Source organism: Stegodyphus dumicola, chromosome 4 (genome assembly GCF_044657685.1).
Source record: "Stegodyphus dumicola isolate Sdum_Otavi_A_Nest chromosome 4, ASM4465768v1".
In the NCBI taxonomy this organism is placed as follows: domain Eukaryota; kingdom Metazoa; phylum Arthropoda; class Arachnida; order Araneae; family Eresidae; genus Stegodyphus; species Stegodyphus dumicola.
In genome coordinates this window covers 244,510,622-244,524,955 of record NC_140771.1, presented here as the reverse complement: position 1 = coordinate 244,524,955, position 14,334 = coordinate 244,510,622, and the positions used below count along the sequence as shown (strand labels likewise).

Here is a 14,334-nt window from a genome sequence, read left to right as displayed (position 1 = left end):
CATTTTATTATGTTTTAGACATTATTTTAGCACAGTTAAATTATCAATTTATTGGCATGACAAATGCAAGAGATCGATTTGGTCTTTCTAGAACCTCAATAATCTGATAATCTGCTAAGGAAACAATTAATACAAAAATGTGACAAGTTAGTACATATTTCTTCGAAATTATTGTCACCATAATTTACTTCGCAATTTATAAACCCATTACAGTTGTATAAAGATGAAGTGAAAATAAAGCCATTCAAGAGTTACATAATGTTATAACAATACCATTCACAAGAAAGCAACTCCTCTGATATAGTTTTCTTACTTTTTTTAACGATTCCTGTAACTTTTACTAAAGTTGGAAGATTATTTTTAAAGCCAAATAATCATTAAAGATTACCAAAGAAATATGACTGGATAAAGACGATTAAACTAACTTTCATTTCTTGCCATCGAGCACAAACAGGAAAATAAAATGGACCTGAAAAATATTAGTTTCTTTTGTCTCAATAAAAGCATGCAAATAACCATTCTGATATGCATTTCATAAATCCATTTTTTATTGCGAATGCAACTTGATTGGCCATTTTTTTTTCTTTTTAGGTTGCTATGTTTATTAATATTATTTGGGTAGTCAATATTTCGGGGTATCCATTGGATTATCGCCAAGTTGTTGTTTCACTTACAGTAGCTTGAATATTTTACGATGTATGTTTTGGGAACTCTACTGTGACGTGATTGGTTGGATGCTATCATGACATTATTGTTTGAAATGCATGACAGCGGTACTTTTGATTGGTGTGAGAACACTTCTCAGAACTTATGTCTGCACTGGATGTTGGTTAGGAAGTATGTTGCTTATTTTGTGTTTTACGCCATAAATGGCTGCCAGTGGTAAACTGGGTATTTGGTGGTATAGAACGAGGGGGCAGGAGTTTTTTTCTTTTTTTTTTTTAGAAGTTGTTGAGGACAGAAGAAAAGAAACTCTGTTGGATGTAATATAACAGAATATCTTACATGGAACAAAGATTTTATCTAGTTGCTGGAAGTTGCATGATTGTTTTCCTGACAATGCCTTTATCTTTCAGTAAATCATGCAGTGACATTTAAGGATCGTGAAACCGGAGCTCGTATCAAAACTATCGAAGGTATGCAAGATTTAATAAAAAGGGATTTTCAAAAGAAATGCCACTGACAGTCCCGCGCTAGAGGGGATATTTTTTATTCTTACTTTTGTGAATTTTTGTGGCGAGGGCAGTATACAAATTCTAGTTCAGATAATTTTAAACAGTTTTTGAATGCTGTTAAGGAATTCTATGGGCCACACCGACGACACACAAATTTCTAAATAAAGTAAGTCAGTATTTCCTTTACTGTGGTGATTAGATAACATGTATTTCAGTTTTTATGCTATTTCTTTATTTTATTTTGATTTAAAACGCAGTTTATTGAGATTATAATTATTTTATGTTTTAATTATGTTTTACTGTATTATGTTTCGAATGCCATTTTACTTCGGAGAGCGTTGCATGCAAACAGGAATGGCATAAAAAAATCACCAATTTCCGGCAAGGGGAACCTTGAAATATATTTTTCCCTATAATTTTTATCTGGCTTCCTTAATAATAAATTTTGTTTATTATTAAATACTCTTGAGTTGATTAAAAACATTAAATAAAACTCAATTATTTGATTAAAGTGTATTTTCAATTCATAACTATCTATGCTAATATCATTTTAGAACATATATAATATATATTTGTTTTTTGAAGAAGAACCAAAATTTCTAGCTACACCGCTTATTATAAGCTAATATATATATAACAAATAACAAAAAATCTCATGATGAGATAACAACAGTCATGCAACTCGGGGAATTAAAAGACAGTTTCACACTACATGGTTTATTCCAGATAGACAGTTTGTGGGGTTTTACCTTCCCCCATTCCCATTTCTTCATCAATGCTGACGTTGCACCCTTATTTCTCCCTCTAATGCATGCACACTAAGAATCTCCAAACTGTGAAACTATAAAAACAAAACCTTCCCTTCTGCTTTACAAGTTTGTTTTCATGCCGAGATTAATGTTATTCTAACGCTATCCATATATTTTGATTTATTAACAGAATTACTTCTTACCAAGTGGGCTTTAATAACCATCTAAAAATACCAAAAATTCAAAGAACTATTTTCTAACTAAACGTGCTTTTCGAGCTAATACTTTTGAACAATTTACTTCTTTTAATAACTCATTAAAATTGGTACTTCCTGGTAACAAAAAAAAAAAATAATAATAATAACTTTCGGTACTATTCGATTTTGAGGGCCATAAAAAATCGCCAAACTATTGTTGATGCCAATCCTGCCAAAAATAATTGCGGCAACCCTAATAATTGTGGCAAGAAAGGAAGTATAATAGTAAATAACTATTTAAGATTGATGTTTTAATTTAGATGAAAGGTTAATTTCAAAAATAATACTTTTTTATTATTATAATTTATATGAAAAAAGCTAAACATGACTGAATGGAAGCATAAGAGTCAATAACTATTTCAGATCATTATTACAATTTATATAAAAATTGCTAAACATAACTGAATGGATGCCTGCATCGCTATTTCGCTACCGACTTATCGCTACAGCATAATTTCATCTCGTTGGATGTTCAAACGTAATTTTCTATAACGAACGATGCCTTTTCTTTGAAAATATTCTCAGTAAAGTGCAGAATCGCTCACTTATTTGTTTGCCGCTTTTACAAGGGTAAAAACAATTGGATTTTTGTCAATTTTCTTTTACTTTTTAAGTGAAAATAGGTCGATATGTACATAGATAAAGTCAAGGGTGTGCGCAGTGCCATTTTTGTGCAATTCTAGGATTTTTTTTAAAGTGAAAATAGGTCAATGTGCTCATGGATACCGAGTATGTGCAATTCTTAAAAAAGCATCAAGCAGTGAGTGACTCTGCACTTTACCCAAAATTCTATTGCCAACTTTTCATCATGGGCAATTCCCAAATTGTTAAATCCATAGGATATCAAAAAAGGATTTAAAAATTAAACAAGTATTTCAATGGCATTTTAAGAAATATAGAACTATATAAACTTATGCAATCTGAAATCAGCGTATACGCTAGATTTGGCGCACTGTTAAATGGGCACGTTTGCTAGATTTGGCGCCTTTGCGCGTGCATTTTCGCTGCAACTTTTTTACGGCCCTCGAAACAGAATAGTACCTAACTTTCTTGGTACAAAGTTACGAACAGATTGGCAACTTCTTGAACTTGCAAAAAACATTTGTTTCGCTATTTTTATCATTTCTTCATAGACTGTGGGAAAAATTTTCAATTTAAAGCATATAAAATCCAATTTAAAGCATGTGTTTACTAAAAAGAATATGTGATATGTGCATGTATTTGTTGGCTACTGTCAAGTAAGTGCTAAAATATGAACCAAAAAGACACCAGTTTTCAAAATGTAAAAACCAGATAAGTGAGGGTAATTAAGAAATATCTTTAATATCCTCAGTTTAAAAAATCTTAATCTGTTCTAGAAAATTTTGATATGTATATAGTAAATCTGCATTAAAAGTTTAAATATTAATATGACATTTAAAAATCAACTTACTGATGCACAGCTATAGCCTTTAAAAAATCCTGCAAATAATGAGTTTTTTCTTCATCAGAATGTCGAAAAATGCCAGGCTTATAATGTGAAAAATCTAGAAAATAAAAATCATGATAACTAAGCAATAAAAACAAAAAAATTAAATTATGATAAGTTCTGATAAAAGATATTAAAAACTGAGAAGATTATGTGTCTTTAACACACATATTAAAGAAGTTTCTTATTACAAAGTAATATATTATGTTGCAAAGTGGTGGTGGTAATGGTGGTAGTAGATTTATGGCGCAAAGTGCTAAAGGCCATATGTGCCAAACACAGGATTTGTTTTCAATATGCAAACTAAAGTACAAATTTTAGATAAAGAAAAATGTCTAAAGTTAACAGCACACTTATAAAATCAAAGCAAGAAAAAAGATATTGAAATGGTGAAATGAAAATACTGATTATGATTCAGATAATGAGATATGCAATATAGATATAAAATTCTAACATAAAATCTCAAGACAAAAATCAAATTAAATACTGAGATTAATGTTAACCTGTTTCTTTCAGGTAGTGAAACAAATTGGTATTGACCTCTCTTCCGATTAAGCGGTCGAAAGGCAGGTTGCAGCTATTAAAATACTTCTCACGAAGACTAGTAAAATATGGACGCTCAATTAAAATGTGATGGACTGACAGACAAACAGTACAATTTCTCAGCTTTAAGTAGATAGCTATGTGTCGCTCTAGTGTGACCTATTCTAAGCCGAGTCAAAGGAACTTACGATTGCTAGTAGTATCCCAATGCTCTATTTTAGGCTTCACTCTTCTCAACTTGTTGTGAAGTTGAATGTCCCAAAGTTGCTGCCATTTTTTTTTTTTTTTTTTTTTTTTTTTTATTATTTTCTCTTTGATGATGCAACAGATTATCTCTAAGACGGATGAGGCGGATGGACATTTCAACAGCAGATTTCGCTATGATGTCCGCTAGCTCATTGGCTTTTATTCCTGTATGCCTGGGGACCCAGCAGTACAGAATTTCATATCCACAACTTGTTAATTTAATATTCAACTTGAGTACATCCACTATCACAGGATTCTCGATGCTAGAAAAGGTTTCTAAGCTTTCAATGCACTGTAGAAGTCTGTATACAAAATGAGTTTTCTATGGTGCAGTGGTGAGGTGTACACAAGCGTGAGATGTACACAATATATGGCAGTCAGTTCGGAGGTTAAGACTGAGGAAGTGTCGTGTAAACGTCCCAAGGTGAGATTTTAAAATGCTGTACTGCTTGTGGTAACATATCAGACAGGGGAAATTCTTCAATCAGAGGACAAACTCTGACAGGAAAAGAAGGCACACAACATGAATGTGCCTCAAATAAAAGGTCACAGCTATTATCAAGTAAACACAGTTTATAAGGATGGCCAGGTTCAGACAATATACGTGGGCAATCCCAAAAAAAAAGTCTCCTATATTTTTAGGTATACAAAGAACTGTTTATTTTCTATAATTGCTATATCACTTTAAAGATTGAAGAATGTTTTATTTTTCAACATGAAAATTGTCTAATCGGCAATTGACGACCTCCCGCTCCTTTCTTTGTCATGAATTTCAGTACGACCGGCTGTAAACTCTCTACACCACTTGCGAATGTTTTTGACATCCATGCATGACTGTCCATACACTTCCGTCAATAGGCGGTGAATTTCAACCGGTTTAACGCCTTTTGCATTCAAAAATCGAATAACTGCATGCACTTCGCGGTAACGTTTATCGGGAGCTCCATTTCGAATGGCTACCAAGCTAAGACTGAGCATCCAAGCGAAGCGCCTGCATGCTTATGTGGTGGCGGAGAAGGCACCACTCACAACAGTGTTGCCAACAACCGTATTAAAACTTTCTCTACATCCCCAAAAAATAGGAGACCTTTTTTTGTGGGATTGCCCTCGTATTATAAATACTGTAAAAGAGACAACTCCTCATGCTCAAACAGCGTGATGGTTCATAACAGTCAACATAAAGGCTTGGACAGGAGACGTCCTGAAAGCTCCAGAACAAATCTGCAGAGCCTGATGGTAAACAGGATCTATGTTTAACAACATTGAAGACCAAGCGAATCCGTAAACAGCTGAGCCATAGTCCAATCTACAGCGAACAAGAGCTCTGTAAATGCGAAGCATGGAGCAACGCTCTGCAGCCCAGGAGGTGTTCTCCAATACTTTTAAAATATTCAGTGTTTTTAAACACTTCTTTCTTAGATTCAAGACATGAGAAAGAAAAGTCAATTTTCGGTCAAACATCACTCTTAAAAATTTTACTTCAGGTGCAATTGGAAACGTTGACCCATTGAGATATAATTCGGTCTCAGGATGAAGACCTCGCTTTCTACAAAAATACACTCATACAGTCTTCTGCTTCGAAAACGTAAATCCTTGTCTGATTGCCCATTCCTGGACCCTGTTCAAAGCGATCTGGAGCGCTACCTCTCTACATGTCTCATATCTACTCCTCGACAGCTAATTTGTAGGTCATCAACATATAAAGAACCTGCAATGGTGGGAGGAAGTTGTTGTAATACAGAATTTATTTTTAGGCTGAACAGGGTTACACTAAGCACACAGCCTTGAGGCACACCCTCTTCCTGTTTGAAAACTTCTGGCAAAACAGAGCCAATTCATACTTGAAAAGTTCTAGCTTCCAAAAAATTCTGAATGGAAAATGGTAGGTTGCCACGCAAGCCACTATCATGAAGATCACGAAATATACCGTATCTCCATGCCTTATCATAAGCTTTCTCTATATCAAAGAAAATTGAGACAAGGTGATTTCTTCTTACAAAAGCTTTTTGAATGGATGTGCTCTAAAAGGAGCATGTTATCGACGGTTGTTCTCCCCTTCTGAAAACAGCTTTGATAAGGCGATATAATATTATTCTTTTCCAAGAAGTAGACTAGGCGACTGTTTACCATTTTTTCAAACAACTTGCATACGCAACTCATCAGGGCAATTGGCCGATGATTCCTTGGATCTTTCCCTTGCTTAACAACAGGAATTACAACAACTCGCCTACATGCACTGGGAAAAGTATGCTCCTTCCACACTCTATTGTAAAGAGTGAGAAGGGCAGTTAGTGACTTATAGGACAGATGCTTCAGCATTTCGTAATTCATGCCATCAAGACCCGGAGAAGACGTATGTGTCTGCAACAAAGCTCTCCTTAGTTCAAGCATAGTAAAATCTCTATTATAAGGCTCAGATTTCGAAGAGTAGAATGTGATAGGATTTATTTCAGAGTGCTGTATGATAGAGAGAAATGCTGGTGAATAGTTTCTGCTGGAAGAAACGACAGCAAATGTCTCACCAATAGTATTTGCAATTTCTTCTATGGAGCTAATCACTTGGCCATCTTTTTCTAAAAAGGAAAGTGGGTGGCCTTTATATATTCCGCATGCTTTTCTCTTTCCCAAACCCGCTTACTAGGCGTAGAGGATGTTATTGACGACACATATGAAATCCAAGAATTCCCTTGGCTCTGCCTTCTTACTTTCGTGCATTTGTTTTGGCTCTTTTTAATCTTATGAGGTTTTGCAGAGTAGGATATCTACGAAAAATTTTCCATGCTATTTTCTGTTTTTTCAGTGCTTCATGACACTCACAATTCCACCATGGTTTAGTATATTTTAGTATTTTTCCTGATGTTCTAGGAATGGAAAGCATAGCTGCCTGAATAATAGTATTAGTAACAGCTTCAACAGCGTCATCGATATGCACATCTTCTACCATTTCCTCTGCGAGTTCTGCAACGGAAGATAAGAGTTCAGAGTCTGCCCTATCGAGTATGAATCGAGGGGATCTCGAAATGGGATTTGCTCCTCTTCGTACAACAGATATAAAAATGGGTTAGTGATCGCTGTTGTAAAGATAATTTCCCACACTAAAAGTGCAAAATGGCAACAGAGATGGTGAACAGATGGCAAGGTCGAGAGCGTGGAATGTCCTTGAAGGCTCATGGAAGTAAGTATCCTGCTCATTATTCAGGAGACAAAGGCTATGATCTTCAACCATCTGCTCAATTAGTCTTCCTCGGAAATTTGTATCTTTACTACCTCAGAGCGGACTATGGCCGTTAAAATCTCCTATTATGATAAAGGGCTCAGGCAGCTGCTCTATAAGAAAATTTAAATCTTGCTAATCAATGTGCTCATTTAGAGGCAAATACAGAGAAACAAATGAAACAATATCAAAATTTTTTTTAGTAGCGACAACTTGGAGGGATGTCATCAAAGAAAGTACACTTGATGGATAATACAGTGAGGTGAGGAGACCTACACCTCCACTGGCACGCTCAGCTGCAAGGTTATCCTTCCTGACAAAAGAAAACCTCCGAAGTTTTGCCTGTTGTTCTGGTTTCAGATTTGTTTCCTGTATTGCTAAGCATACAGGATGATAAGCATTGATTATAGCTTTGATGTCGAGAAAATTCCGGTGGAAACCGCGACAGTTCCATGAGACGAGAGTGGCCATTATGAATGGTTTTTGTTTTTCCTGTGCTGCTGTTTAGTTTTTCATGGAAGTAAATGCCTTGGAACTTCTAAACCCTCTTCTACTTCCATACTATCTGAATCTGCAGATTCAGAAATCATCCCATCAAGAAAGCTATTGCTGGGGCTTCTATTTTTATTAATTATTTTCTGACTCACATTTTTAGGTTTACTTTGAATGACCTTTTTTTTTTTTTTTTTTTTTGAGTTGAATATTCTTTTTGGTTGTAGTCGGTTGAGTTTTATTTGGTAGAGTCTGCCTGGATATTGATGTTTGGGTGGCAACTGTACGAGATGATTTAACAGCACTGGCCTATGATGTATTTGGTCGAAGCTGTGTGCTCTGAACTAATCTTCTGGCTTCGGTGTATGAGATGTTCCTAGTAACTTTTGCAGTCTGGACTTCTTTTTCCGATTTTCATTTTGGGCACAAGCGAAAAAATGCTGGACACTCACCCTTGCAATTTATACAGAAAAGCATAGCGGTACAATTATCAGAATTGTGACCAATCTGTGAGCATCGGGCGCATGCGAGGCTGCCACGACAAGACGTCTTAGAATGGCCGAAATGCTGGCATTGGAAGCATCGCATAGGGTTTGGAATATAAGGTCTTACAGGACAATTTAAGTATCCGGCCTTAATATTCTTAGGCAGATCAGGCATGTTGAAGGTCAGGATCATGTGTTTTGTATCAATCAACTTACCTTTTTACGCATCTTGATCCGCCTAACACTGCAGACATTTTGGTCAGACAGCTCGAATGCGATCTTTTCTTCAGAAGCATACAGAAGGTCGAATTTTGAGATTACACCATGACAATAATTCAGTGTCTTATGTGCTGTTACAGTGCCATTCGCTTGTCTAAGTTTGGTTATTTGAAGTAATGATGCAGACTGAGTTGCCGAAACTATATCAATAAGCAAGTCTCCAAAGCGGAGACGCTTTACATTTCTCAGCTCACCAATACAAGAATGTATGTACGAGGGCCATCCAGGAAGTAGATTACGTTTCCGTCTGTGTCCGCTAGGGGCGGGGCTAGCGCGGCCATCTTGGGGTCAGAGCGTTGCGCAGCTCAGTCTGCATCTAGCCGTGCTAGTGAGAGGTTCGTGCTGTGCTCCGTTCAGATACTGTGACGGTTTGAAATGTCTGCGTTAATTGAAAATCCCGCGAGCTGCGAGGTGCGCTCAGTAATAAGGTTTCTGACTGCAAAAAACTGTAAACCGATAAAAATCTATCGGCAGCTTCGTGAAGTGTATGGGGACAACATTATCACTGAAGGTGGAGTGCGTCAGTGGGTCATAAGATTTCAAAATGGCCGAACCTATGTTCACGACGAAGATCGAAGTGGGAGACCCAGCATAGTGACCGCCGAACTTCTCGAAAAAGTCGATGCTAAAGTCCGTGAAAATCGAAATTTCACAATAACGGAACTTTCTTTGAGTTTTCCACAAATTTCGCGAAGTTTGTTGCATGAAATCATCAGCGAAAAGCTTGGTTACCACAAGTTTTGTGCAAGATGGAAGGCAAGAAGAGGTAACGAAGTGGTTGAAGGCGCAGGCGGCCGAATTTTTCGACGAAGGAATTTCCAAGCTCGTACATCGCTACGATAAATGCCTTAATTTGTATGGTGACTATGTAGAAAAGTAGTATTTGAGTGTGGCTTTCATCTGTATATAATAAAATTTGTTTCCTATACTTTGTTTATTTTTTTATTCCAAAACGTAATCTACTTTCTGGATAGCCCTCGTATTTATTTATTACGAAAGGAGGCATCTTATGCAGCTCGCCAGAAGGACTACAGATAAAAGGAAATGGGGACTATTGTTAGGATTATTTGCATTTGCATCTGTACGTACTTTTTTTGCAGCAGATTTTCAGAACTAGTGCTTTGACCGACTTGACTAACTTTGAAGTCTTTAATTAAATAAATGTGAGAATTTGCCATATTGAAGAGAGGAAAGATTCGGGTCCGATGGCCCCGCCCACCATGGAGCCCAACAAGGGAACACTGGGCTAGCCAGACCTATATGCAAACTGAAGCCCCACAGTCAGCTTTCACGACAGCAGGTACTCCCGAGAGCTTATCCCCAAACCACTGACACAAGGACTAGTGATCAGCCAATTGACACCTGTGAGGATGACTAAGGTGCCTCCTGCTTAGCTGAAGCAGAGGCCAAAGCAGTGTGTCGGGGACAGTACCTCGCCCCTCAACTACCAGTACCCTCCAGATGATGGAGGGCGGGGACACCTGGCCTTTAACAAAGGTAAGCAGGTATACGTCCCAGGTTCTCCTCTAGCTGGAAGCAAGAACTCCCAAGAGTTCATAGGAGGACCCATCGAAAGTTTAGATGAAAACAAATGCAATGAGACCGATTTATGAAAAAAAAAAAAAAGGCTAGAATCACTTTTACAAATAAATTTCCCCCACCCAAATGGTATAGTGATTAGGAAAGCCGAGTGCAGTACCATAGGGCCCGGGTTTGAATCGCGGAGAAAGCATGGTAGTAACTGTCTATCTGTTTATAGGAGGTAATACTAGCCGTCCATTAGGTGCCTTCACAATAAAATGGAAACCACTTCTGGCTTTAGAGTGGCAAATATCAAAAAGGTGAGTGCATGCCATTAGATTTAAAAAAAAAAAAATTTTCAACTTTCAAATAAACTTTTCTACATATTTTTATTTATGGCTCCCAATTAACACAGTCAGCAGCTCTAAACATAACAAATCAGTACTTACAGAAAATCCTATCGACCCTTTTTGTCTACCAACCCTGCTACAGCAACCTGCTAGTTTTTGTTTGGACGCCATTTTGTTTTCACGAAGTAAAGGCAATTTTTTTTTTTTTTTACTCAACATTTATTTTCCAACAATCTGCTAGCCGAATTACGCTTATGCTAGAACTTTTCTGAAACAAAAGTCATGATTAAATCATGACCAAAATTAGGTGCAAAATTGGGAGAAAGTGCAGAATCGCAAACTGCTTACCGCGTTTTTAAGAATTACACATACACGGAATCCATGTACACGTTGACCTATTTGCACTTAAAAAAACATCCCAGAATTGCACAAAAATAGCATTGCGCACACTCTTAACTTTATCCATGTACACTGCTAAAGTCCTAGCTAGTAACCTTTATCGCCTTAACAAAATGTCGCCAAACTACCTGTTACCATATTCCAAAGATTAGCCACAAAATCTTATAATTTGTTTATTTTTAGTTTAAATTAAAGCAAGTTATTGGATGGATAATTAAATATTTCAGAATTATTTGAAAGAAATATCAGTCTAAGTATTTAATATTTTAACTGTCAATATATTTGAATTACAATGTAAATGTCTTACAGGTGCAAGATAAAATATAATTTTTTTCCTTATGCGGTATTATTATAGTTTATGTACGTTTTTATAAATATTTAATAAATTAAATAAATAGTCAACATTTATGGACAATATTTTTTAATAAAATGTTTTAATTAAAAAAAAGATCCAGCCCGTCATTTGTTTTCTGATTCTACATGTGGCCCACAAGCAATTTGAGATCACTGCCATAGGGCACACAACCAATATTTAAGAAGTCATGCCAGAATAATAAACATGATTTAAATCAAAATAGCAAATATTTTTATTTCAGATAATTTTCGTAAAAAGTTTTTCAGAGTGAATAATGCTAACAGTTCTTCTAAAATGCACTTCAGAACACATTTTTAACTAAAATAATTACGGCTCAAATTTAAGAACTGAAATGTAATCAGTGGCGTAGCTAGGGTAGGGCAAGGGGGGACATCCGTCTCCAGCGCAGCATGTAGGGGGCGCCAAATTTATGATACACATTTCAGAATGAAATGTTTTCCATTCTTGGAACACAGAAAGGGGCGCAAAATCTTTAGGGGTCCCCGGGCGCTGAAAACCTTAGCTACGCCTCTGAATGTAATGCAAATTATATTATTTTAGGATGTTTCACTTGCTCAAATTCATCACGATTTACTTTCAAGCAATTATAGTATCAGAAAATCCTAAAGTTGATCCTAAGATGTTTAAAATTTTGAAAAATACATCCACTCAGAAATCTGCTGTCAATAATAACAATGACATTTTGTTAACTTTTATCTATAAACCAAAGCAAAAGATATCACAAGCCAAGTTTTCGGCTGACCATTGCTGATTTAAATATTAAATTTATCATATATTCAATATAGGACTTGCTATGGTTAATAATTTTGTTAATATTAAAAGCAAAGTTATAATGCTTCTTATTTTAACAAACGAAAATCACCTTCAGCATTGAACCTAAGAATTAAAATCAATTTGCACTCAGTTAAATGCACAAATACCAGTTATTACAAATACTTTTTTAAAAATCGCAAAAATTAAAAAAAAAAGATATACTTGCTAGGAAATGAAGGGACAACAACTCTTGCACCCACATTATGAAGGTAATCTGCAACAAGGCTAAAATCTTTCCATGAACCTGGAGCTCCATGTAGAGCTAAAACTAAAGGAGGCAATTTTTCTTTAGAATCAGATACTGTACCTTCTCCTGTATCTATATACGGAACATTAAATGTTAAGCCTTCTTTCGGTACTGTTCGAAATCTTTTCTCAGCTTCCCATTTTTTATATAATGGTCCACATGTTTTAATAATTACTTCCCGTTCTTCGTAATATTTCTCAGAAACTGAAACATGATTGCGGTAACTATTCGTATACAAATTATACGAAAATTTCGGCGATTTTTTAAATGAATTAATTAATTTGCATACACCCCACTTCATATTTAAACATAAAATTCACGGGTAAACAGTAAGTTATTATTTAGCGCCTTTTCAAAATAATTATACTATAAACTTCTACATAAATTCTCTATTAAAAAGTTTGGAAAATGCACAATTGCAAACAGATTTCTACTTGACACAGCATGTTTAATTTTATGCTATAGTTCATAATCTCAGAATTGTGTATGGCTAGTTGAAATACGAACTTTTTCCCTTTCAAGATGAAAATATATCAAAGAATAGCAATCTTGTTTTTGAGCAAGAAGAAAGGAGATGAGGACTTTGGGGATCGCCGTTTCCTCCCGTGCGTGAGGCTTGGTAATTTACAAGTTTCTTCCAACTTTGAGCAGAAACTTCGAATTTTAGACTAAAAGCAAAACTAAACTTTGCGTATGCGTCTTCTCATTGAAGCTTGATATTTACGTGGGACTGAACGATCTGAAGCATGCTCTAGAAAGCAAAAATGTTATATTTAAAATTTATATAGCCTTTTTTATAGACTTTGAGCAAGGATATAGAATAAAAAAGAAAAAATCTGTAAGTTTTTATAAATGAGAATGAAAGATTTAGTAATATGTAGTTTGTCAATGGCAACATTTAACATTTAGTATTTACCGCGATTGAATTCACCTATAGGTGGCGCTTTCACACATTAGTGTGGCGGATAAAACCCAGTATTTTGATTTATGATCTGACTGCAATCGTTCGAAACTTTTGAAGTACTTAGGAATTTATGATCTTAAAATATATGATACTCTTCCTGTAGAAGATGAAAAAATTAAATGAAATTAAGGCAAAATTTACGGAATATCGTATACCTAAAAAAAATTGCTAAAAGTTTACAATAGGGTACCCTTGATATTTTTGGTGATCTTTTTTGGCTAAAAATGGTGCCAAAAAGTAATATTTCTAAGATGGCTGTGATCCCAAAACAGTGTCAAAAACGTGTGTTACAAAATCAAGAAAACTACTTACTTCATGTGTGGCTGCATCTCATCATTAGCATTGGATGACTTCTGCAAATACATAGTGCAAATCATGTAGTCCTGGACTTGAGGCCCTTCACCTGATCCCCATATTGGAGACGCCACATAAACTCCACAAAGTAGGAATACCAAATGTCATTTGATAACTTCCTAAGACCTTGCCCATGAGAAAACTCGTGCTTAATGTGGTGCCACATGCCCTCAGTGGGGTTGCTACTAGTGTCTTTCTCGCATCAAAGCCACTCACAGCCATCCAGCTGATCTTTAAGCTTGACCAGACCCATATCTTTCGTACAAACTTGCTATTCATTGTGACGTAATTAAACCTTCATTCATGCACCAATCAGTTACAGCTTTATGAAAAAAAAAGTATTTAACATATCAGTATTTCCTTGTGGAACTGATGGGACAAGTATTAATTAGAACCAGACAG

At 35.8% G+C, this 14,334-nt stretch overlaps 1 protein-coding gene across 3 annotated transcripts in view; it reads right to left on the bottom strand.

Annotated features, from left to right (window-relative positions):
* The window catches only part of LOC118193265 (uncharacterized), a 226,946-nt gene extending 213,487 nt beyond the window's left edge, over window positions 1-13,459 (bottom strand). For 2 of the 3 annotated variants that reach the window (XR_015040899.1, XM_035364321.2), the window contains exons 1-2: window positions 12,534-13,459; window positions 3,614-3,707 (exon numbers count right to left, since the gene is read on the bottom strand). Coding sequence is in view for 2 of the 3 variants with exons in the window: in XM_035364321.2 (XP_035220212.1) it covers window positions 3,614-3,707; window positions 12,534-12,915 (476 nt within the window). In the remaining variant the exon portion in view is untranslated. Of the gene's footprint in view, window positions 1-3,613; window positions 3,708-12,529 lie in introns of all 3 variants that reach the window. The other variant, XM_035364328.2, reaches the window with a different exon arrangement.
* Window positions 13,460-14,334: the final 875 nt, after the last annotated feature.